Raw genomic sequence first — 25,830 nt, forward strand, 5'->3', positions numbered from 1 at the left:
GGAAGTGTTACACGAAGGATGGAGTTCTTATGATAACTTGTTTGGAGTTCTTATGATAACTGTCACGGAGTTCCTGGAAAACGTTACGGATTTCTGTGGAAAACTTTTCTATTTACTTGGAGAACTCACGTGAAAAATGGTCATTTTAACTTTAAATGGGGAGTTTGAGGTGCTAAATTAAACTTTGATAATTAAGCTTGCCCTACATATTGTATAATGTTTCAGAAAAATCTTTTATTCCATTTTTCATCGCCTATTTATAAAAATTTTTGGTAGTTTTGAGTAAAATTTCCAAATTACTTGCTCATTCGTACATATTGACCTTTTCATTTGTGATCTTCTTCGTTGCTATACATAATTACATAATTATAATGCAGAGTTGCAAACATAAAGCCCATGCTAATAAATTTATACCCGATTTTTCAAATGTCACGGAGTTCTTGTGATAACTCAAAATATGTCCTGGAGTTCTTATGATAACTTTTGTTACTGCCAGTGTGTTTCTTGTGCTAAATTACGGCCCGTTTAAGCGTATTTTATTAGTCAATAAGTGTGTAAATCATTATGAAGCATAGTACGCGTATCATTTGCACACACATTTGGTTATATAACGGTGGTTTAGAGTGTATTTCAGTTCAAGAGATATTTTTCTTACCTCCGTTTCTTGTGTTTTATTTGTGTTTGTTTGGGTTTGTTTGATTGTTGTTTTTTTTCATTTCATTGGAATGACTGAAAACATACTTGATGTAGAGCATTTACTTACAGGATGAAAATACGCTTGAATTTAATATCTAAGCATGATTTCTTCATGTATACATTATTCCTAGCAGTTCTAGAAAACATTAAGTAATTATACCATCGGATTACATGTAAATGGATGGTTTGCAGCAAAAAAGGAAGTAGTATGCACTACCTTTATCTAAATTTAATGAGGTGGGTGTCATCTTTAGATATTCAATGGATATCTTAATTTCTAAAACGTATCAATTTTGTCATAGAAACGTAAAAGTTACTATGACAATGATATGACAATAGAAAGTAAGAATTTAATAATATATGTGAGTCACCATTAAAGGCTAACTTTCTATTGTCATAGAACTTTATACGTTTCTATGACAAAATTTATACCTTTTAGAAATTAAGATGTCCATTGAATATCTAAAGATGACACCCACCTCATTAAATTTAGATAAAGGTAATGCATACTACTTCTTATTTTGCTGCAACCATGTACATGTAATTTGTTTCGGCAGACCGATAGCATAATTACTTTATGTTCTCTAGAACTGCCAGGAATAATGTATACTGAAGAAATCATGCTTAGATATTAAATTCAAAGCGTATTTTTATCCTGTAAGTAAATGCTCTACATCAAGTATGTTTTCAGTCATTCCAATGAAATGGAAAAAACAACAATCAAACAAACCCAAAAACCCAAAGAAACACACAAAAAAAAACACAAGAAACGGAGGTAAGAAAAATATCTCTTGAACTGAAATACACTCTAAACCACCGTTATATAACCAAATGTGTGTGCAAATGATACGCGTACTATGCTTCATAATGATTTACACACTTATTGACTAATAAAATACGCTTAAACGGGCCGTAATTTAGCACAAGAAACACACTGGCAGTAACAAAAGTTATCATAAGAACTCCAGGACATATTTTGAGTTATCACAAGAACTCCGTGACATTTGAAAAATCGGGTATAAATTTATTAGCATGGGCTTTATGTTTGCAACTCTGCATTATAATTATGTAATTATGTATAGCAACGAAGAAGATCACAAATGAAAAGGAATGAGCAAGAAATTTGGAAATATTACTCAAAACTACTATTTTTTTATAAAAAAGCGATGAAAAATGGAATAAAAGATTTTTCTGAAACATTATACAATATGTAGGGCAAGCTTAATTATCAAAGTTTAATTTAGCACCTCAAACTCCCCATTTAAAGTTAAAATGACCATTTTTCACGTGAGTTCTCCAAGTATATAGAAAAGTTTTCCACAGAAATCCCTAACGTTTTCCAGGAACTCCGTGACAGTTATCATAAGAACTCCAAACAAGTTATCATAAGAACTCCATCCTTCGTGTAACACTTCCTCCCCCGTGGTATTGACATGCACTAGTACATGTTTGACATGTATAGTCGGCATTATAACGGGCGTATTCGTGTTATGATTTGTTTACATGGAGAAAACAGACACTTTAGTAATATGGTCTAATAGATTTTGCGTAACTGAAAAAAGGAATATTAAAACATGATCCATAGATAAATATTCAAGGCACTCATCTGGTATTCCTTATTAGGAAATGTGAAAGTTTCCCATGTATTGAGTGACAAACAAAGGGGTCCGACACACTTGGGTGTGTTCATATATAGTGTAATGAAGCTACACAAGCAATTTGACAAAAAATATATGGACAAATATTTTATATAGAGACAAGGGATTTAACTCTAACATTACCCTATCACTGACAGTCTGTGAAAAACAGTCCACAATTTAAACAAATATCACTTTAGCCTTTTCATTTCTCTGCTTATCACAATGTTATACCATGCTGATCACTATAAATACAACTTCAAATAATTCCTGCAAACCGTTAGTGTTCTATAAATGTTTACCTTTCCCAAAATTGTCCAAAATGAAGTTCATTTACACGAGTGTGTCCACACACGCTAAGCCCGTAAATACACGTTTCCGTGATGATTTCCAGCTATTCACCGATACAGTTCGTTGAAAAAACTTCTTGACGATATATTTCCACCTATAGTCTTACACAAAACACTAATCACAGGCGAGAAATCAACTTTACATCGGTTTCTGAAAAATTTACACTGGCCGCAGACATATTGGTGGTCACGTGACTTTGACATTTCCGCCGATGAAAGCGAGGATCCCATTGGCTACACGCTCACAGGTAACTGGTTCCACTATTTACGCTCGTTGTAATAAAACATGCCGGAAAGCTGTACAATGTAAACAAATGCACATGTTTTAACTTTTTAAACGTGGACAAGTATTAATTTTGCTTACGAAAACAACAGACTTGTAACAAGTTATTTATAAGTTTTGTTTAGTTCTTATACTTTTTAAGTATCTATTGCCACCCAACAATGAGTGTAAACTGGTAAGTTTAATGAATACCTAGGATTAAAGTCAATGTACAGCATAGTGAATCAGCTGTTCTTCAGAATGAATTAAAAAAAAATTTCAATCTCTAATTTGCAAAAATAACATGTACATAACTTTTTTTTTTTCATTTAAACTTGCAATTTTCAATTATTTCCAATGTTAAGAATGGCATTGAGGTTATTCCTGCCATTACACATAAAACAATTATATATTGTACAAAGTGCTAAGAAGTCCCCGTGCAATGTTACTACATACTTGTTATGAGTATGACATTTTTAATGCAGATTCCTTTAGTGGTACAAAAAACATGTGGGGAAAGTACTCAGTTTTCAGTTTTACCAACCCCCCAGCCTTGAAAAAAAGGTATTTACTGCTTAGTTAATCAGGCAAGGCAGTTAGCAGTATTGTCTGTCAATATATGTCGCAAAAATGTATCAAAGTTTGCATAAAAGTAAATCGATGAAATAATTAAAGTGTTTAAGATTTACTATTCCATATGTGCAATAGGGTGTGTAACATGTTATTAATCCCCTTCTGCATAGCAGAAAGGGTACTATATAGGAATGGCCTTCGTCCGTCAGAACGTCCTTCCACACTCACAAGACAGTTATTATGTGGGTATGGTCTACATTTTGTCTCCCTCCATAACTTTCTCCCTCCATAACTTTTAAACCTCGGGGTTTTTTTGAATACAAATGTAGCTTGGCAAAAGTGATCACCATTATGAGAGAATGTGCAGAGCACAATAATTGCATTGCTATCTCAAAAGTCAAGGTGAAAGTTAGAGTCAAATGTTAAAAGGTATACATTTCATGTCCGCTCCATAACTTAAATTGCTGATTTTTTAAAAAAAAAAACATAACTTTTTATGACTGATCACTATTTATGAGACGATGTGCAAAGCGCAATACTTGAATTGCTACAACCAAAGTCAAGGTCACACTTACAGGTCAAATGTTAGAAAGTGTACATTTCGTGTTTGCCCATAACATTTAAAACGCTGCAATGTTTTAAGATAACTTAGCAGAAATGTTCACCATAACATTAGCAGACAACAATATTCAAGTTACAACCCTGAAGGTCAATGTCACTCAAAGGTCCAATGTAAAAACATATTTTTTTCATGTCCTTTCTATAACTTATTGACAATTAGAATGTTTTAAAATTACTTGCCACAAATGATCACCACCATGACACAATCTGCAGAGCTCAACATCCAGGCTGCTAACGGCAAAGTCCAGGTTATATGTTCTCCATAATTTTTTTTAATTTATGGAAAATTTTAAATAACATGACACAAATATCAACATCATGAGAGTATGTGCTTATGATATGCATGACCTAACATCAAGGTCCTGGCTGGTAAAAGGTCAAGAAGTACACATTCATCCTCACTGTGGAACAGGATTTAGCTGTCCTTCAGGCTGCCCTGTTACTATTATAATCACACTGTTCAATTTTAATCACTCCAATTTTAAATTTTCTATGAATATTCCATTTAAGTTATCTTTTAAGGCCCATTAAGCCTTAATATGCTAATATTTCATTGTTCAAAAGCTTTTAATTTTGGTGTCATGAAGTTACTCAATGATTAGAAAGCTGAAGTATGCTTCTTTAAATAATAAATCCCAACAATTTGTGACAAATCCTTCACAATTTTCTTTGAATTATTAATATAGAATACAAGTCATGATTTATTTACATTCCTGACATATCCATTCAACACCTTCTTTATTGTATTTATTCCATTGTCTAGTATTGCCTAATTTAGCACATTTTCGGTGGTACCAGCCGTCACAGCCATCGCATTGAATCCACTCATCATCTTTGTTTTTAAAGCATTTTTTACACATATCAGAATCCGATTGTTGAGAAGTAGATGCCTGTTGCATGTTGATAACATGTTCTTCATTGAAAGAAGTTGAGGGTAGTTCCTGTAAGGGCACTGTTTGTGATCTACACTTTTTTTTAGAAACAGTATCACTTGATTTTTCAACTATCTTATGTTTTGCTGGCAATTTAATTTGTTTCCTGTGTGCCATTTTTTTCTCAATTTTACTGGCAGTCTTTACATCTCTCCTAAACTGGGCTAGAAGTACAGTTATATATTTTTCAGTCAATTCTTTAAATATATCTTCAATTGTTTCCAATGTGCCACTGTTACTGTTTTCAGATTGATCAAATTCTATTATGTGTTCGGATGAAATTTTGTTTTTAACAATCCTTGAAAAATTTTCTTTAAGGTTTTCATCCCGATTAATAATTTCAACACATTTTATATACATGTCCTTTCCAAATGTTAACAGATTTTCATATATGAAAAAATTTAAGGACTTTTCAGTTAACAATATAAAGAATGAATACAAACAGTCTGTGATATTGGTCAATCCATGAGATATACCTTGTCTGTTTTGAATGTCAACTAATGATTCTGGTTCGGAAGTATTTTCTTTTAAAAAGTGCTCTTCCTCCTTCAATAAATTTAATATGTAAAGTTTGCTTTTAGCTTCATAATATGCATTTTGACCCTCCTTCGATTTCGAAAACATATGTGACTTGTGTCTTTTTAAGTATTTTTTTCTTAACTTTGCAACACAATAACCACCTGCTACAGAACGAATTCTAGCTTTCGATGCAGCTGTAACATATCTTTTCTTAACTCTTGTAGTTTCATTTGGGATTGAGTCCACTTTCTTCTGTATGCAATATACTCTAATGGATTCCAAAATTTTGTAACAAGTAATTATGTGCTCATTTGACAACTTTTCTTCACTTTCAAATAAAATCATGCAATTTAATTTGTATTCAGGTCCAGTATTATACTCATTAACAAGTGAGAAAAATTTTATCAACTGCCCTTCTGGTATTTTATGTGTTATTGGTTCATCATTCTCACATATTAATTTGATGAAGTCATTCATCTTTAATAAGATTTTCTTCACAAACAATTGTAATTTACTATCCTGAAGTCTGGAAACAATTTCTTTCTGTTCTCTTAATGATGGAGTAACTTCCTTTTCAATTATAAGATCTTTTTTAATGCTATCCAATAATCCATCCGGAATTTCAAAATTCAGTGTTTTTTCTTCATCTGTTACAATTGCGTTAAGAATTTCATCAAATTCATCCTCCAGTTCAAAATTTATTATGTCTTCACTGCTCTCATCATTTGTATCAACATATGCACTGCAAAATAAAGGATAATATTACATTATTTTATACATTATGTATTAATATATTACTGTGCATTTGATAACATAAAAAAGAGCATCATGATGGTCCTTGAAAACCAACCTGATGTATTATGATGAATAAGGTCATAGTACTTTAATGCAAAAGCCGTTTATATAGCATTTGGTTTTTCTTTTATAAAGTTGCATAATGCTAGATGTCTCATACATGCCCAATATGTAAATTCTTTTCACATAGAAGACTTAAATGTGTTTTACAATGTAATTTAAAGCAAATGAAAAAAAATTGAATGAAAAATTAAAAAATTTATTCAAAATTAAAATATTTTGAACAAAACAAACACACAATAATTTTCCAACTGCAAACAGTAATTACAATCCATGTAAATAAACAAGAGCGATGAGTGATCACATGTGTCGCCTCATGATGGCCAATTTCATGTTGGGACAAGTTTTGTGACAGACGGACAGACAGACGGACAGTGCACAACTAGAATTGGTACTGATCATTCCTGTAAAGTTTGGATAAAATTGCACCAGTAGTTTATGAGGAGTAGTCCGGACAAGGTTTTGTGTATCTGGCAACACACAGAAAAAACACCTGTTTATCAAAGGGCCATAACTCGGCCAAACATCATTCAACCGGAAAACCTGTGCAATATGCGCAAGGACTTGAGCTACAAATCAATCCTGTAAAGTTTCATTGAAATTGCATTAGTGGTATAAGAAAAGTAGTGCCGACAAACTTTAAAAATAGAAATTATTAAAGGGCAGAAACTGTGACAAAAATCATTGAACCTGAAAATGCTAACAATATGCACAACTAGACTTGGTACTAATGATTCCTGTAAAGTTTGGGTTAAATTGCACCAGTAGTTTATCAGGAGTAGTCCGGAGAAGTTTTGTGACGGACAGACAGACAGACCGACAGACAGATGACGGAGAAGTGATCCCTATATGTCGCCACTACTCCGTAGAGGTGACACAAAAATTAGGTGAAAATATGCAAAAATAGCTTTTACTGCATTACTATAAAGCATAAGAAATTTTCAAATATGTTTAAAAATAATTACACATTAAATTGAAATGATTACTTTATCTTGAACAATTTTCTAATATTCTTTACATGTCGGTATTTTTTTATAACTATAATGTCTCTTGAAAAAAAGGGATTAATCTGGAGGCATGCAGCTTTAAAATAAATAATTACCAGAGCGGGACCCATGTTCATCATGACATGATTTATATAATTTTTGTAGAGGACCACAACTTAATCCTACATGACAAATATTTTAGGTCTAGGCTGTTCATTTTTATTCAAATAAAATGTTTACATATGTCCAGTAAATAAATGTTTGTAAACTAAATGGCACCCAGGGTGGGGCTATTTTAAGCAGATGGTCATCATTAACATGTATATAACAATTGAACCAGTTAATTTGTTAAATTTGTGAACAATAACAAGTTCCTGTTTAATAAAGTTATCTATAATTGACTAAATTTTAAAAACACATCCAAAGTTTGATAACAGTATAAGTTAACTTAAAATACATAAAATAATTTCAACTTGTTTAAAGAATAGGTACATGTTAAAAATTGATGCTGAAAGCAATGTAAATGTAATTATAATTGTAACTTTTCCTTAATTTGTGAAGCATTTTCCTTGTTGGTTCTTTTCTAATTTGAGAAAATTAACAGAAGTACATAAATAGAATATAAAGAAAAATGCATGCCTCTCTCATTTGTGAAACAGAACTGAACATTTTTAAAAATTGGTTATATTACAATTCTTTAAATAGGAAGCACAATATTGACATAATTTAATTATGAGAAATTTGCAAACTTACTACAATCTATTTGTTAAAGGCACATTATTCTTAATAAAGAATTTTTTTTTATATAATAATGTTTTTTAAGTTCACTATATAATCTATAGAACACACATACAAACACACAAACAAAGGTGAATCGCTATATGCCACCGCATCGCAGATGCTGTGGTGGCATAAAAACATTTCAGAGCCACAATGGGCCTTTAAAATAATGACAAACACACATTATCCAAACTGCTTATAGGGTTACAGAACAATTTTATTAAAAAATATTCTTTTTCCTACCTTCCAATAAAACATTAAGGCTCTTACGAAATTGATAACTTCCTCAAATTAAAAATTTAAAGTTACTAACAGGATAATAACATACAGTGTTAAAAGGCATGTGGTTTTAAAATCAACAACCTGAAACAATTTGCCATAGATGCCCGATTTTTTTCAATAAGCCTCATTATTCTACCGATATAATTTTTTTAAAATATATTTTTTAAAATTCTCCAGGATTCTGTCTACACTGGAAGTGGAAGAGAAAGGTGAAGTGGAGATAAATTTATTGTATGAAACATACAAATTCAGTATTTTGGAATCTGGAAGAAAGGAAGCTACATTAAGCAAAAATGCTTTCATTGATTACATGAAATGTTTGTTTCCTAATGCCCAAAAGAAACGTAAAATATCTGGGGATTCAAAGAAAACGTTTTACACTGGAATTAGTATGAAAGATTTAGAGTCAATTGACAAGAGTGCAATTTCTTTTGACGAAATAACTGATTTGTTGCCAGCTGGAGTTACTGTTCATTCAAAATCGGAAAATACTATTGTTTTAAAACAAGAAAGCAATGACTTATGTAATGGAAATAATATCGTCATGTCCTTAACTCTTCATAACAATGGTACCTTTGAAGTTTCAATTTCTGGAAAAACTGTTGATTTATATAAGGTAAACATTGAGTCATGTTATCAACTCAACAAAAATAGTGTGTCAACTATTCTTTTAATATTTCAATCTTTAAAATTGTGTAAAGGATTGAAGTATGATAAGTCTGTTTTTGTAACCAGATTCCACACTTTAGATACCTGGACAAGTAATGGAAAATCTTTCAGATCTTTACGATCACTGTCATGTCTAAAATTAATACCAGTAAATTCCAAATCATATACATGCAGAGTATGTCAGCAACAATTTTGTAAAAAAGAAAAAGAAAGTCTTCAACCAAGTAGTTCCATAACTTCAGAAACATCAGAAAATACCTCAAATGAAAATACCATTAAAAAACTTTTCCCAAATGCACCACCAGCTATGTTAAATATGCTAAAAGAACAGGCAAAGAATGTAGACAGGCATCCTAATGGGAGACGTTGGTCAAAGGAGTTTATTGCTACATGTGTACAACTATACAATAGAAGTCCTAAATCATATCAGCTACTTGTAGACAGTAAAATGCTTATTCTTCCATCCAAATCTATTCTCATTCTTTATAAAAATGCAATAAAACAAGAACCTGGTTTTGATCCAGAAATATTTGAATGGATGTTTGAGGAAGCCAAAAAACTTAATATAAATGAAAATGAAAGAATTGGTGGACTCATATTTGATGAAATGTCTATTCAAGAAGATATTCAAATTGAAAAAATGGTAACATTTTGGAATTAACAGGATTTACAGAATTGGGAGAAGAGGGAAACTTATGTGAAAAATTACATCAAGGCAGTAACAACAAAGTGGTTGGCACCCACGTCCTTCAACTACTATTTGTAGGAATAAATGGATTTAGATTTCCAATTGCCCATTTTGTCACTGACAACGTACTAGCTTCTCAATTATATGGTCTATTTTGGAGAGCAATATATCTACTGTCTTCTTATGGTTTTAAAGTACTTTATACTTGTATGGATGGAGCACAGTGTAACAGAAGCTTAATGCATTGTTGTCTTGGAAAAAACCCAAAGATATTTAAAACACCTTCTGTTTGTACGGCAAATGAAATTATTTTTATGATGGATATTTCTCATGTTTTAAAAAAAATTAGGAACAATATAATAAAAAGTGGTTTGGATAAACATTGCACAAGATTGTTGAAATTACCAAATAAATTTGAAATTCACTGGAAAATGTTTATAGATTTTTTTGAATGGGACCAACAAAATTCTCTTCAACTTCACAGAAAACTTACCAATGAGCATATTTATCCTGATAGTCAATTGAAGATGAGAAATTACCTTGCAGAGGATGTTCTCAATAGTACAATGTTAAATTCATTTAAAATATATAAAGAAAATTTGGGGGAAAAGGGACAGATTTTGAATGGGGTTATTGAGTTTTTGGAGCATACATCACAACTTGTAGCAATTTTTCGAGATGGAAGACCAATAAAAGAAATGTCAGATACACGTTTAAATGAACTGAAATTAGTGAATTCTTGGTTTTTTGAATGGGAGGAAAATACTCCTCAAAATGAGAAGCAACGAAATCTCATGTCACACCAGTGCCATGAAGATATCCACTCTTGTATCCTTGGATTTTTGGACTTATGTGAAACTGTATTAAAACTTCAAACTTCTTCATTTGTAACACCTAGACTTATCAATTCTGACGTCATTGAAAATATTTTCAACCAACAAAGGTCAACCTATAATGGAGCCAATTCAAACCCAAATGCTGTCCAATATAAGCAAACTATTAACAGCATAGTATTAGGCCAAACTTCGATTTCCAAAAAAGCAAATGCAGCAAGGGCACACACAGCTTTACCATACCCAATTGATGTAAAGAAACCAGCTTTAAAAAAAGGGCTAAAACACCATATGAAAGAAGTCCAATAAAAGTGAAAAAATTGTAAGTTTCAATAAAGAAATAGAGGTAAACATTGAAACCACTGAAGTATTTTCAGTGCTTGACAGTAAAACAACAGCCTGTATAAAGTGAATTTATTAAATATTTAAAGGGACGTTATTCTTTTTAAACTCATGTTGGACTTGTTGCCTATTGACTGTGAAATATGTACTGAAATAAGTGTATGCAATTTCAATCCATTCCGTTCAGTAGTTATGGAGATACCAGCTTACACGCAAAAACTTAACCAAGAATTTTTAAAAAAAAAGGTGCATTATTATGCAATAAGCAAATCAGAGTTATGGGACTTGTGCCAATCATCTTAGATAATCACAGAGAACAAGTGTGTGAAGTTTCAATCCATTCCCTTCAATAGTTATGGAGATACCAGCTTACACGCAAAAACTTAACCAAAAATTTCTAAGTCAAGAAAGGTGCATTATTATGCAAAAAAGCAAATCAGAGTTATGGGACGGGTGCCAACCATGTAAGATAATCACAGAGAACAAGTGTGTGAAGTTTCAATCCATTCCCTTCAGTAGTTATGGAGATACCAGCTTACACCCAGAAACTTAACCAAAAATTTCTAAGTCAAGAAAGGTGCATTATTATGCAAAAAAGCAAATCAGAGTTATGGGACGGGTGCCAACCATGTAAGATAATCACAGAGAACAAGTGTGTGAAGTTTCAATCCATTCCCTTCAGTAGTCATGGAGATACCAGCTTACACCCAAAAACTTAACCAAGAATTTCTAAAAAGAAGGTGCATTATTATGCAGAAAAGTAAATCAGAGTTATGGGACTTGTGCCAATCATGTTAGATAATCACAGAGAACAAGTGTGTGAAGTTTCAATCCATTCCCTTCAATAGTTATGGAGATACCAGCTTATACGCAAAAACTTAACCAAGAATTTCTAAAAAGAAGGTGCATTATTATGCAAAAAAGTAAATCAGAGTTATAGGACTTGTGCCAATCATGTTGACTTATAGGACTTGTGCCAATCATGTTAGATAATCACAGAGAACAAGTGTGTGAAGTTTCAATCCATTCCCTTTAGTAGTTATGGAGATAAAGGCTTACGCGCCAAAAATTAATGACGGAGATGCTGACACAGACAAATAGGTGACTGCATTAGCTCGATTATTCTTGGAATCTAATATTAAAAGGAAACAATTCTCAGTGTGTCAAAGAAGAAGAAGTCACATATAATGTTTTCTTTGTTCTGTTTAAGCTATATTCAAACTTAAACACAGAACAGAAAACACATGTACAGATAAATATGAAACAGGTAATAAAACTATTAAATGTATACCTTTTTATTTCACTTGTACAGGTGTTGTCTACTTTGTCAGCGGAATCATTCTCACTGCTTACTCTTTCTTGTGGCTCATTCAAGCTGAATCATTTAGCAAAATTTAAAATATTTTTTTCTCAATTACATTTCCTTAAAATAAAAATTTTTAAAATAAGCTTTTGCCAAACAACCAAGAAAGTAGTAGCTTTTATTTGCTTGTATTAAATTTCCAAGTTTACATTGATAACAGCTGAAATAATAGTATCATTTGATTGTAGATTTCAATCTTTACTTTTGTTAAAATTCATAATTATTTGTATATACTCTTTGCAGCTATGATATTTGTAAACTGAAGGAAATGCAGATGATTAACACGTGTACTTTATCAAGTCCACTACCAGCAAATTTAAAAATATTGGATACTGATGAAACTAAGAAATGGACACCATGAACCAAACTTAAATCTGTATGCTTCAAAAACAATTGAAACAGGTATTTAAAAAAATGTTTACCTTCTTATTTCATTTGTAAAATTGTGTTCCACTTGTTTCTCTGTGTGAGGGGAATCACTATCACTAATCACTTTTTCTTGTGCATCAGTCATGCTGAAACATTTATTCCATTATAATAATCAAATGCCAATTTATATGCCAGTTTTTTAAAATAACAGATATTGCAATAAGCTTTTTTTCCAAATAGCAAAAAAAGCTAGTTTTTTTTTGCATTTTATTTCTCACTATTAAAATTTTTAATATACAGTCATAAAATATGACTGAGGTACATTAAAAACAGCATCATCGCATATTCTGATTGAATATATATGCATGGTCGATATATTATGATATATATCTATAATATAGACTATATGTAATTTATTTTCATTAAAATGAGAAGAAAATGTTGAATATATACTAAATGCTTAGGTGTTTTACCACAAATGAATTGCCTTGTACTTAAGTGTGTTTGAATCCCTTAAAGGCCTCTGAATTTTTTCATGTTAGGAAGCTACTTCCTTTTCAGCTTCCTTAAGAATTGTGGGTGGTTCGACTTAAGTGCCAGTCTGTTCATGCTTGACATGATGGATGGAAATTCAGCTGGATTATTTTTCCACCATTTAAGCTGGAGAGTTACAATACAAACATTACACTGTTGGTGTGACTTAAGACCCAACAACAGAAAATAAAGAAAAGATATAAATGAAACCTGTTTTTTTTATGGCAACATGATATGTCATATGAAATATCTTTTGAAGGCACATCCATGAATTCTGTAACACTCTTTGCAGGTTTCATTATATACCGACGGTGATAATTAATGACACGCAGTCCAGAGGATGATGACGCTCGAGATAGAGCAACACCTAACTGGCCATGGCGGAATATGTCTCTGCAGTCAACTTCTACCCTGAATAAAGTAAATAATGTTTAAATTTATGTATATATTACAACAATTTTTGCTGACATATTTTATGTTTTAATAATTGACTGATGTGATAAAATTATATTCATTTCCCTATTTATTTTGTTATTAAGAATTAATTAAGACTATACATGGCTAGAGGGTTATTTTCGTGAAAACTTTGAAAACAATTATCAAAATATGTGCCAAACTTACAAACTTTATAAAGTCTGTTTAACATAAATTATTTGAATGCTTGCAGCTTTAAATATAAGATTATAAGAGTAAAGAAAGAAATAAAACAAAATTTAAAATAGATATTATAGAATTTTAAATGAAATACTACGGTTAAAAGGAAATGAATGAACAGTGGAGTTAATAAAATTACCTATCTAATGTCATGCCTTGAGCTTTATGAATTGTTAATCCAAATGCAAGACTAACAGGGAACTGTTCACGGATGGCAGTGTCAACACACATGGAAGGATTGAAAACTACAAGAATGAAATATAAATTTATGAGTTTCAAAAATGTACAAATTTTAGAACAAATGGAAAAAACAACATTAGTAAAATAAATATTTAAATATTTTATCAAACAATATATTTTTATAGGGAAATAAATGTAAATTCATATGCAAGATATTTTTTTTCTGGTAGGGGGGGTGTACAGATTCAATTCTACATGAAAATTTAGGATAGTGGTCATGTAGTGAAGCATTATTCTTTATCCTACATAAACATTTATTTTGTGTAAGAGAGAAATGTTTAATATCAATAATATCACTTTATTACCTGTGAAGTTCACTTTGGGTACTTTTGTGACAAGGCCCAATGTGTTAAAATTAATGACAGGTCCGTCTTCATCAAAACTGTGAACAATTCCTCGGAGACCATTGACCAACTTGTCCGAAAGATTTTGTAACAAAATCACTGGGCATCCTATTTTTAACCACAAGGTATGTGGGGCTTTTATTTGGAATAGCTCCGATTTATCTCCACTGTCTTTTGAAACAAACTCGTATATTTCACCTGGATGTTTAAGTATACAGTTCCTGTTGTAATCATCAACATGCTGATTAATTGAAAACAATTTTACGCTATTTTCATTTTTATGTAGTGGTCGATTAAGATCATGAAGGAATGATTCTACTTCAGGGGTAACATTACCATTAAAGATATCATTTACACTTTTGATAAGTGTATTTTCCCTTGTTCGAATGTTGTCCCTTAGTACAACCCTGTGCGGAAATACCTCAGCAAATTTAGGGGAAACAAAGCAGTATTTTCCATCATCATGGTAACGTATGTTGGCTACTGGAGGTAATTGGAAAAAATCTCCACAGAAAATTAACTGCAACGATGTTTCTTTGGTTGAACATACCATAAGGATAGTTTCGAAAGTCTTAAGACTTATCATAGAACACTCATCAACTATAAGACAATCAATGTTCTTCAGGTTATCTTTTACATAATTAAATTTTGAGTTCTCAACATGTATTTTCTTTATTTCGTCTGCCTGAAAACGACAATCATAAAGTCCTAATAAAGTTTCCTTTTAAAAGGAAAGGCTTGCACAGTTGTGCCTTCATCCCAACATATTTAGTTGTTTTTCTTTTGTAAAATCGAATATTTTTGTCAAAACGATTTGAAATCTATCCTCTATTGTATAGAACTAATAAAGAAAATAATCAATCGTAAAAATACTAACGTGATATCTATCTATCATACTGAAAGGAAACAAGTGTGCACATTTCATTTCCACTTCGTTACGTGGTACCAATTAATAAGCATCGCTATCTATAGATCATCACGTGGTAAGGTTAACGATATGCATGGACTATTTTTAGATTACCTCACCAAGTTCAGTAGAACTAAATATAACTCGATCATGCACTAATATTCTGTGTGAATTGGACCACCCTTTGAAGACGGAATACTACTACAGTCAACATCCTCTATTGTATAAAACTAATACAGACAAAAAACAATTATAAAAGAAACTAACTTTTGCGTCTTGAAAAAGAATTGAAACGGAACAATTTCGTTTATAATTTATTACGGTTTAAATCAATAAATCAAGTTCAAAATATGAATCCTATTTATATAAACAAACTGGGATTACCGAAGTAACTAAAATAGCTTAGATATCCGTAATATTACTTCGTCTGATTCCGCAGCATTCGATTGATTCTGCAGTATGACGGAATCGCCCGAATTGTCACGATTGCAATCGGAACTACATCGGCTATTATCATTAATCCGAAGAGTGACGAAAAAGGCCGAAAAGTTGCGATTGGCACGATTGCAGCTGGTTTCCCGTTCAATCATGCACTTACAAATGCAAGCAGAAAACCACCTAACCGGAACAAGTTTTCCATATGAAATGGCTTGCAGCCGTGGCTGCAAGCCAAAAAGGGGTTACACGACTTACCGGAATCGGCCGAATTACCGGAATCGACCGGAATCGGCGGTGAATTACCGGAATCGACCTGTAACTTTGTAATAAGTAAACTTTTTACGTTTTTTCTTGCAATTTTATAAAATATAAACAATATCAATGATTTATGAAAAGATTTTTGTAAATAAAATTGCATTTGATTAATTTAATAAGAGATCTAATATCGGCGAGCTACTGCCAAACCGGTATGACTAAATACCGAATATGAACTCATATTCGCGAAATTATATGAATTCATGTTCGCGAATATGAACGGGAGTACCGAATATGAATTTTATTTTCATAAAAAACAGCTGTTTTTGGATATTTTTCGTCCACAGAGAATAGAAAATATCATTTACTTGTATCATGTCTTTGAATGAAAAAAATAGATAAATCTGACTTTAATTTGTTATAAATATTGTGACCAGAACGGTAGGCCTATCCGAATATTAACAAGAATAACGAAGATGAACATTAGGCCTATTGTTTATAATCTTCTAAAATTTAAGTATAGAAAAGAAAGTTAAAAGTTAAAATTATATATGTTATGTTAATATTTGCTTTATTCAACTTTATTTAGTCACCACGGCCAGAACGACGTACAGTATATATACATGTATATACATGTATATGTGAATACGAGGTTTTTGTTTTTTTTCTTTTATTTTTTTTTACCCCTATTGTTAATTATTCGGTCACTAATAAAAGTCTGAAAGAAAGAAACCTTGATTAAACATGGATGACAATTTATATTTGCTAGGTTAATTGCAAGTTATCGCACCTTATAGAGATATGTAATTCATATTCGTGAACGAATATACCGAATATGAATTTTAAACATACAGTAACTCAATATGAAATTTGTTGGAAAAGTTTTGTCGATAGAGACTACCATTTACTGCATCATATCTTTGAATGAAATTAAATGAATTTAATGCATTGGTCCCAAATATCGTGACCAGAAATGAACGAGACTACCGAATATGAAAATTATTTGAATATATGTTCAACAATATTTCACAGAAGAGAAAAATAGACATTGTATCTTTAATATGGTATGGTTAATAAATAAATTCTTCATTGAAAATTAAAGTAAATCTACATTAACTGCTTGTAAATAAGTCACTACGGCCAGAAAGATTACAAAAAATATTATGGTATATGAACACGGGAGTTTTTATCAACATTATTATTATTCCCTTGTTATGAAAAAAATTAGCCAGATTGTTTTATTTCGGTCACTAGCAAAGTCTGAAAAAGAAGCATAAAACGGAAAAGAAACCCAATATGATTTTTATATATGAGCTCTGTTCTCAACAGAATATATAATTAACTTTCATATCAGGGAATGAAATTAAATTTTACTGTATTGGTTGCGAAATATCGGGCCCAAAAAGATTCCCGAAAGAGAACACCAAATGCAAAAATTATATCTTTTATATATCATCATGTGGTTACAAATATTATATAGAAAGAACGAATCATCATAATTTGAACACGAGATTTTATATGAACAAAATACCTCATCGTTTTTGTTTTTGTCACTAATAAAAGACGGAAATAGAGATTTGTTTGAACATAATCTACCGGTTATATTTGCAAGATGAAATGAACTATTTTTTGTAACTTAATATAGCTAGAAAGAATCCTGATATATACGAGAATACCAAATTCTAAAAAATGTAGAACTATTATTAATTGAAATATTGCTACTGCTACTGTTATTTTATATGTAATATTGTCAACAAGACATTATTTGGGGGAAAAAACATTATTGATTGCTGGAATATTCAAAAATATATATAAAGAAACAAAACATTTTCGAAATAATAAATAGCATAAGGGTTTGTCCAAAGTTTAAAAATGTCTTACTGAATATATATATATTTATTAACACCACTGGTGGCATTTTTATGAGAAATTGTTACATGTATACGCTTAATAGCGACCATCAGAAAAACTTGATAGAGTTAAACATCAAAAAGATTATAAGTAGAAAGTATATAAGACAGAACATAAAAAGTATATATATAATTTATAATATGTCGACCACGGTGGTTAGGATCCAGCATATAAATATTCGTCAAAGGATCCGAACATCTATATATGAGCTAGGTCCAAAGTTAAGATTTTCTTTGCTATAGTTGAATATATAAAACACGTATTTCATAATGCACATGTATCATATTTTACTTTTGCTGAGTGATAGACAAGTACGAGAACATTCTCAAACATAAAAGGGAATACAGTTTAAAAGCATATATCAGAAATAGGTCTACTGTAAATGTTTTATAAACCCGAGAAGAATGTGACTAGTCATACATTAACACACATGTATTCACGTACACACGTGCTATTGGAATGGTATTGTAAAACTAAGTAATGTTTAAGTTCAGATATTTTTGTTGTGTTTTTTTCTTCATATCAAGTATATATTGCATGGTGTCTGTGTCACCTGTCAATTTTTGCTCCATACCTTCAACATCAACACCTTTTGATAAGAGGCTGCTGAATTTGTGTATAGAACTGTGTTACTGCCCCTTCACACCTTCGAATTGCAGTACCTGACAGGTAATCATGACATTTTTTGTTTGTTTGTTAAGTTTTAAAGTCTGTGTATTATGTGAATAATTATGGCATATGTCATTACACTGGTATATAAAGAATGGAAGATCCATGATCGTTCCATTCAATTCAAATCTACTCATTTTGCTAGTTTTTGAATATTAGTGAACATGTCTGTAAGGCGTTCTGCTAGGTTTCCTTGTGGTGATTGTGCCAAGAGTTGTGCAAGTTCTAACTGCATAAGTTGTGGCATGTGCTCTCGATGGTTTCACATAAAGTGTGAGAAAATTTCTAACATTGACTTTAAGTTGTGGTCTTCTCTAGAAATGGATTATCTCTGTAGATCTTGCAGGTCTGTGAGTGGCGACGGATTCGATTTTGACTACATGATGGGGATGCAACGTCTGACTAAGGTAACATATTTTAAATCATCTAATAGCTAAGACTTCAACTTTTCTTCTCATTGCAGCCAGGTGAATTTATGATGAAAGGGCTGCGTTCCCTTACCCTAGCGGTGTCCCATATAGAAATACCCTAAGTTATCAAAAAAATAAAAACTGACTTAACCATATCAAATAAGCTTATTTTTATGTAGAGCAAGGTCTATACAAAAAATTAGTCCATGATGATTCTAGATGAATATTTTATAAAGATGATGTACTGTGTAAAAATTCTCGGTACCATTAAAATACACCATGGGATTTTTGTCGGGGCAACGGAGTGCAAAATTTAAAATATTACAATAAAATACGATTGGAAATAGATTTTATGAATATGCATTAGTATGTGATGAATAAATGAATATTTTGTTACAATAAAAATAATCTAAAAGCAATGTTTTCTTTATTAAACGCATTGTTTTATTGTAATACCGTTCATATCTCCGTTGTGCCGATGAATTTTAGTTCAACGGAGATTGATTTTTTTTCAAAGCTACCAAATAATGAACTTTTTTTTATTGAATTTGCGTTAGTATATTTTCTAAATAAAGTCATATTTTGAAACAGCAGAATCAACATAAAACTTTTTTTTTCATTATAAGTATTCAATGTATCGTTGCAAAAATTCATCGGCGCAACGGAGATTTCCAAAATTACTGTTTTTTTATCTCTAAAAAATAGTTATTAAAAATGATATAAAAATTTGGTATTGGTCACACGGTAGAATATTCTAAATGCACGGCGAATTGGACTTAACTTCGGCGCAACGGAAAATAAAGATTTGCATAACGGGTAGATCTTATAATAACTTATAATCGTGAAATTAGTAATACAAATTGATAATAATAATTAATAGTCTTTCAAAAATGATCACTTTAAAAATGATTAATTTAATTGAATAAGTATATGTTAAATAGAGGATATTGAATGAGTGTAAGTTCAATACTGAATTTATTGCACGAGTTGAATAAAATTATATTATGCGAGCCTCTGGCGAGCATAATATTATTTTATCCAACGAGTGCAATAAATTCAGTAATGAACTTAATCGAATTTAATATTCTATTTATCACATACCCGAAAAAAAGACCGTTTAAAGTGAAATAAGAGTCATTTTTCATTGACGCGTCTATAGTATAACGCTAACATTTAGCGCGTCTTTACACTATGTTTGTATAACGCTAATGACATCACGTCAAAATATATGCACGGCCGTGCAATACCATATTTACGGAGTCGCAAAATCGGCACGGGTGTGTGATAAAGTTTATTAGTGATAAAGATTTATAATAAAATCAAATTTCAAACTTGGAACTTTATTCGCACAACGGGGTTATTTTGTACACAAAAAATACTAGATCTACATTGTCCATGATCTACAATGACAAATTTGTTGATATTTGTCAAATGTGCTCTTGAAATTCGAGAAAAAAAACATTCTACGACAAATTAATAACTGTTTAAATCATATAAACTCTAAATTTATTGCCGACTGTTTAAAGTTCTATTTTTTATTAATATACATATTAATTTTATTATTAATTTGACATGATCTTTATATTAAATGTAATGTATGTATAGATGAATCTAAAAATCTAATAAACGATATGTTCTGTTTCTGTGTCATTGCGACATCGGAGAATTGTCTCACTTTCATTAACAAAAATGATGAAAACCTTGGAATCACCCCAAATCTAGTTTTTTTCCATGTTAACATGTAGTCTTTTACCTAAATTTGGTGAAAAATTGTTGTTTTGTAACATTTATAATTTTTTTAGTTAACCCTTTCCCCCCATGAGCATATTGTGAAAAATGGCCATTTTTCAAACTGAAAAGCCTCCTGTTACAAGTTCAAACTGCTATGAAACTATGAAAAAATGCTTCAATACTAATCAAAACTTGGCACACAAATGTTGACTGGACCATTACCTTTGTAACGACATGCTCAGTCTTAAATTTCCTGTTACCATGGCAACGAGGGGACATCTCAAAATTGCCAAAAAATCACTTTTTTGCCTCAATTTTTTCCAATCAAAAAATTTATTTCTTAAAGTGCTGCAACTTCTCAAAGGGATTGAGATAGAATCAAAGGCTTTTCAAGCGTTGGTTACACGTTACTTACTTATGATCAACCTGGGGTCATTTTAAGCCTCTCACAAGTCCAAAATTTTCTTGGGATGAGGGGGAATCCGCCCCCCCCTTCAAACCCCCAAACAGAAGGGGGGCACATCCCCTTCTGGCAACCCCCTGATGTAATATTTTGGATGGGGGACGGCGCCGAAAAAATGGTCACTTTTTTAAAAACAATATTTCTCAAACAAGACAGTGTTTGGGGGCCTAAATAGGGCATTTTTTCACTGTTTGAGGCATCAAAAAAGGGGGGGGGGCAAAAAAAGCCGTCGAACACAACGCTTATATATAAGGGACAAAGGTTAGTATATTCCTAGATTCTACTATACACGTCCAACGTATGTTTAAAATTCTTATAGAACTGCTAAATTCAAACATTAAAAAGAACTCAGATACATAATCTTGCAATTTATCTGGTATTAAATGCTGAGAACTGACAGAGAACCTGACGCAAATTAATAACATTTTTTTTTTTGTTATATAAATGATATATGTACTCTAATAACATGCCCTTACTCAGATCACTCTCAACTGTTTGAATTTAGACCAAATATTGTTGTAAAGTTTTATTTACAATTTATATGATTTTGGGTGTATTATTGTAAATGTTATGACGATGAGCTGTATGCTGCAGAAGTCTTTAATAAAATTTATGTTCTGTTCATTAATTATAGTGTAATTTTGTAATAATTGTTTGTTGTGTTTACATTGTATATTTTATCAAAAGCATTTATGATATTGACAAAAGGTTCACGCAATCAATTACGCGGAAATCATTATGAATGAGCAACATATCGTGCACGTGTATGGCACGGTTGTTAATAACACTTAATAATCATTAACTAAAACACTTAGGACAAACGTTTTTCCTCTTAAATTCGCGTTGTGAAAAAAAAGAAAATAAAAAAAAAAGAAACTGACTGAGAAAAAATCTTTTCCCAAAATTATTTTATTTTTTAAAAATTTAAACATGAATTTGTCCTTCAGAAAAAAAAATTTTTTTTTAAATAAAACATAATTTTTCCCTTCCCTTTTTAACAGAATTTTTAACCGGGAAAAATTACCCCAGTGAGTGGGATCGGAATAATTATAAAAATTTTTAAAAAATTAAAAAGTTTTTTATTTAAAAAACTATTCGAAAATTTAGCTCAAATTTGTAAAAGCAATCAAAAGCTGTCCAGCGAATTGCGGAAAGGTTTAAAAAAAAAAGATTCCCCAAGCTTATCTAAAACATAGGGCAAAACATGTTGCTTGCTATCTTTTTTAAAATTAATTAATTATTGGGAGAGGTATGACCTTTCCCACAGTTTAGCTGATTGTGGCGAATTTTTGCATCTGTTGTGTAAAATAAAGGCAGGAAAGCTTGTAACATGGCCAGCGATTGGTAAAAAAGTGCGGGGGAAAAACTATGAGTAAATTTATACATGAGGTGATGGATGAAAGGGGGGTTTTTTTTAAGATAAAACTTTTAAAAAAAAGTAAAATAATTTTTTTAAAAAAATGAAATTTTCTGGTCTCTGTGAAAATTTTGACTTGGATATTTGCTTTTTAAAAAGGTATTAGCCGTGATCAGCAAAAATTTCATAAATGGGGGGGGGGAAAACCCTTTTTAAAAGCATTTTGAAAAAATTTTTGTTGGGGCCCCTATAAAACAGGAAATTTTTTTATTTTGTGGGGCATTTTCATTCTGCAAAAAAAAACTCCCTCTTTAGCATGAAAATCTTTTAAAGGTAGGATTAGGGACCATTTCTTATAATGTAAGTCTATGGAAAATATCAATGTGAGTGTCTGACTATGAGAGAGGTAAATTTGAACTGTCATAATTCATTTGTTGTACTTTGTCTTCAATTGATACAACCACGAAAAGCTGATATTTTGGAAAGAATGGATATTAAAAAACCCCAGCCTGGGTTTTTCTAGGTTAAAAATTTTATTATTTCAATGCAACTGTTGGTGTTTACAGCAGATAATTGTCAAGGGGGTCAATCTACAAGCATTGTTTACATATGAAGAAGAGTATTTAGTGTTACTTTAAAAGTTAATAATGGTTTGTGATTTTCTTTAAACAGTGAATTTGAGTGATAATTAATTGGTGATATGTTGATGATGATAATGTAGGCCTTGGTCATTAAAAATATTTTTTCAGATTTCAAAAGAAATGCTGTAGATTCATTGGGGCTTATACACATACCAAGGTTGGAAGACTTATGTTATAACTTGAACAGGACTGATGGTTAAGACCACATTGTCCACTTTGAATGGGTGTTGCAGGTATATCAATAAAATGCATATTGTCGGTTCAAAAACCAATATATTAATACTAGATATAGTCTAGGTTTTGCATTTTTCGGTTAAATTTTTTGACTTAATTTTAGGGCGGACATTTTCTTCGCTCGGCACAAATATTTTTCCCAAATTTTGCACAACATATTTAACATACAATGTCACAAATAAATTGTTTTTCTTTGTCTGTTCCCATATAAAGAATGTTTTGTGTTTCATTTACAGGCATAGAATAGCATAATAGCCTTCAATATAAATAGCGATTTTAGGCGCCTGTCTTAAAATTACTTGGTTTCAGGGCATGAATATCAAAACACATTCTTTTAGAAATTGAAATCCAGTTGAAAAACCATAGCATAATCAGTTAAGGTAGCCTCTGAAATAGCCTCTTTTTGTGTGGTTGATGAAAATAGTATTAAATTTATTGTTTTGTTTGGGAAAACATATTTTCACATGACAAATTATAATGCCAATTTTAGCTTTATGTCTTTTTAATGCATAATTTAATAGCATCATAATGGAAAGGGGAGAAAATTTTTTTTGTAGAAAAAATTTTATTGATAAATAAAGTTGATCTATTTTTCCAAACTATTAGGCCAATTATAAAGTTTAGTGTCTTGATTGTTATAAAAAGAAAAAGACTTTTTGGGTAGGTAAATGTACACAAAAGGGGGTGATTTGCACAATTATTGAATTACCCTTTTTTTTGAGAAAATTAGTAAATGCTAAAAATTTAGTTTTGGTCCTAAATGAGGAAAATACACAATATATCCATTCCCAATAATTTTGGTTAAAAGGTGATTTTTCTGGTAAAATACCCAAAGAATGTTTCAAATTTTAATTTGGGTCCAAAAGAAAAGCAAAATGGCCAAAAAAAGGGTGTAGAAGTCAAGATTTTAGGCTATTACTGTGCTGTTAAGTCCAGTGGAACTTAGTTTTTTCCATATATTGCATTGTTTATATCCATGTAAAGCAGACAACAAAAATATATATAAAGAATTTTGGCATTTATTGACATTTTGACTTGTATTTTAAGACTATAATAAGTAAAATATTTGGAGTAGAAATACAGCAGGGGCAGTTTTAAAAATACCTAGTTTACAACCAAAATGTTGCTATGTGTGTACAAAATAATGTGTAATCCATAATCAGGTCACTATATAGTAGTTATTAAGTATGTTTGCTAAAGCTAAATCTTCATTCAGGAAGTCTATTGGTAAATAAAATGTTGAAATTTGGGTGAAAAATCACTTATTTTGTTATGGGTGGGGTGATAAAATTGCTCCTTGCTACATCCTTTTGTTAAAAAAAATTAGTATTTTTGAAACACTTCTGTAATGAAAACAGTTTAGTTTTGCTATCTGAGTGATTTTATGGAAGTTGTTTTACAAAACTGGCTTCAGAAATAATGAATTATGTAAATGAAAATCACAATGCTAACATTCATTTTCAGAATATCCGGGAATGCGACATAAAGGCGCTTGTTAGAAAAAAGGGAACTTCAAAGTTTTAAATGACTTAAGAGTGGTGAAAATGCATCCATATAATTGGTAATTGTATATGCAACTTCATTTATCATTAGATATTAGAATACTAAACATTTAATATTCCCTTTAGGTCAGGGAATCGCATTGTAACATGGCCAGCGATTGGCTGAAAAAAAAGTGCAGGGAAAACCGTATGAGTCAATTTATACATGAGGTGATTGGATGAAAGTGGGGTATTTTTAAGTATAAAAACTAATTTAAAAAAGTAACACTACATTTGTTTTCTGAAGAAAATGAAATATTTCATGAGTCTCTGTGATAATTTTTGACTTGGATATTTGCATTTATAAAAAGTGTATGTCAGTCCTGTGATCAGCAGAAAATTTCAATGAAATGGGGGGTTAATCCCTCTTTGAAGTCATTTTGCAAAAAAATTTGGTTGGCATTACCCCTATATAACAGGAACATTTTTATGTGTCAGCATTTCATTCAGCAAGAAAAGACTACCTATTTAGCATGAAAACTCAATTTTAAGGTAGGATTAGGGACCATTTCTTATAATGTAAGTCTATGGAAATATCAATGTGAGTGTCTGACCTGAATCAAAACATGAAGTGTAAAACAAACTTTCATTATGATACTATATCCAATATATATGATAAATTATATTTTGTTAAATACCATTCATTTCGCCTTTTAAGCAAAAATATCCCCAAATACGTTCGCATTTAACATATTTCCAACCGCTGCAAAACCTCTGCAGCTTTTTAAAAAGAAATTTTTTTTT

General features: G+C 31.1%; 2 protein-coding genes across 2 annotated transcripts; one reads left to right on the plus strand and one right to left on the minus strand.

Annotated features, from left to right (window-relative positions):
- Positions 1–4,022: 4,022 nt before the first annotated feature.
- On the minus strand, positions 4,023–15,238 carry LOC132748134 (uncharacterized). The gene is made up of 6 exons (XM_060737681.1): positions 14,491–15,238; positions 14,085–14,190; positions 13,502–13,702; positions 12,811–12,903; positions 12,317–12,400; positions 4,023–6,332 (listed from the first exon to the last, which is right to left on the minus strand). Exons 1-6 carry the CDS (start codon positions 15,113–15,115, stop codon positions 4,841–4,843), a joined length of 2,601 nt encoding a protein of 866 aa, XP_060593664.1. The 5' UTR covers positions 15,116–15,238; the 3' UTR covers positions 4,023–4,840.
- LOC132748135 (uncharacterized) lies at positions 9,826–13,705 on the plus strand. The gene is made up of 3 exons (XM_060737682.1): positions 9,826–12,292; positions 12,632–12,790; positions 13,584–13,705. The coding sequence occupies exon 1, from the start codon at positions 10,060–10,062 to the stop codon at positions 10,990–10,992; it is 933 nt and encodes a 310-aa protein (XP_060593665.1). The 5' UTR covers positions 9,826–10,059; the 3' UTR covers positions 10,993–12,292; positions 12,632–12,790; positions 13,584–13,705.
- Positions 15,239–25,830: the final 10,592 nt, after the last annotated feature.

The sequence above is a fragment of the Ruditapes philippinarum genome, unplaced genomic scaffold, assembly GCF_026571515.1.
Source record: "Ruditapes philippinarum isolate M1 unplaced genomic scaffold, ASM2657151v2 ctg1942_1_1_1_1, whole genome shotgun sequence".
NCBI classification, from domain to species: domain Eukaryota; kingdom Metazoa; phylum Mollusca; class Bivalvia; order Venerida; family Veneridae; genus Ruditapes; species Ruditapes philippinarum.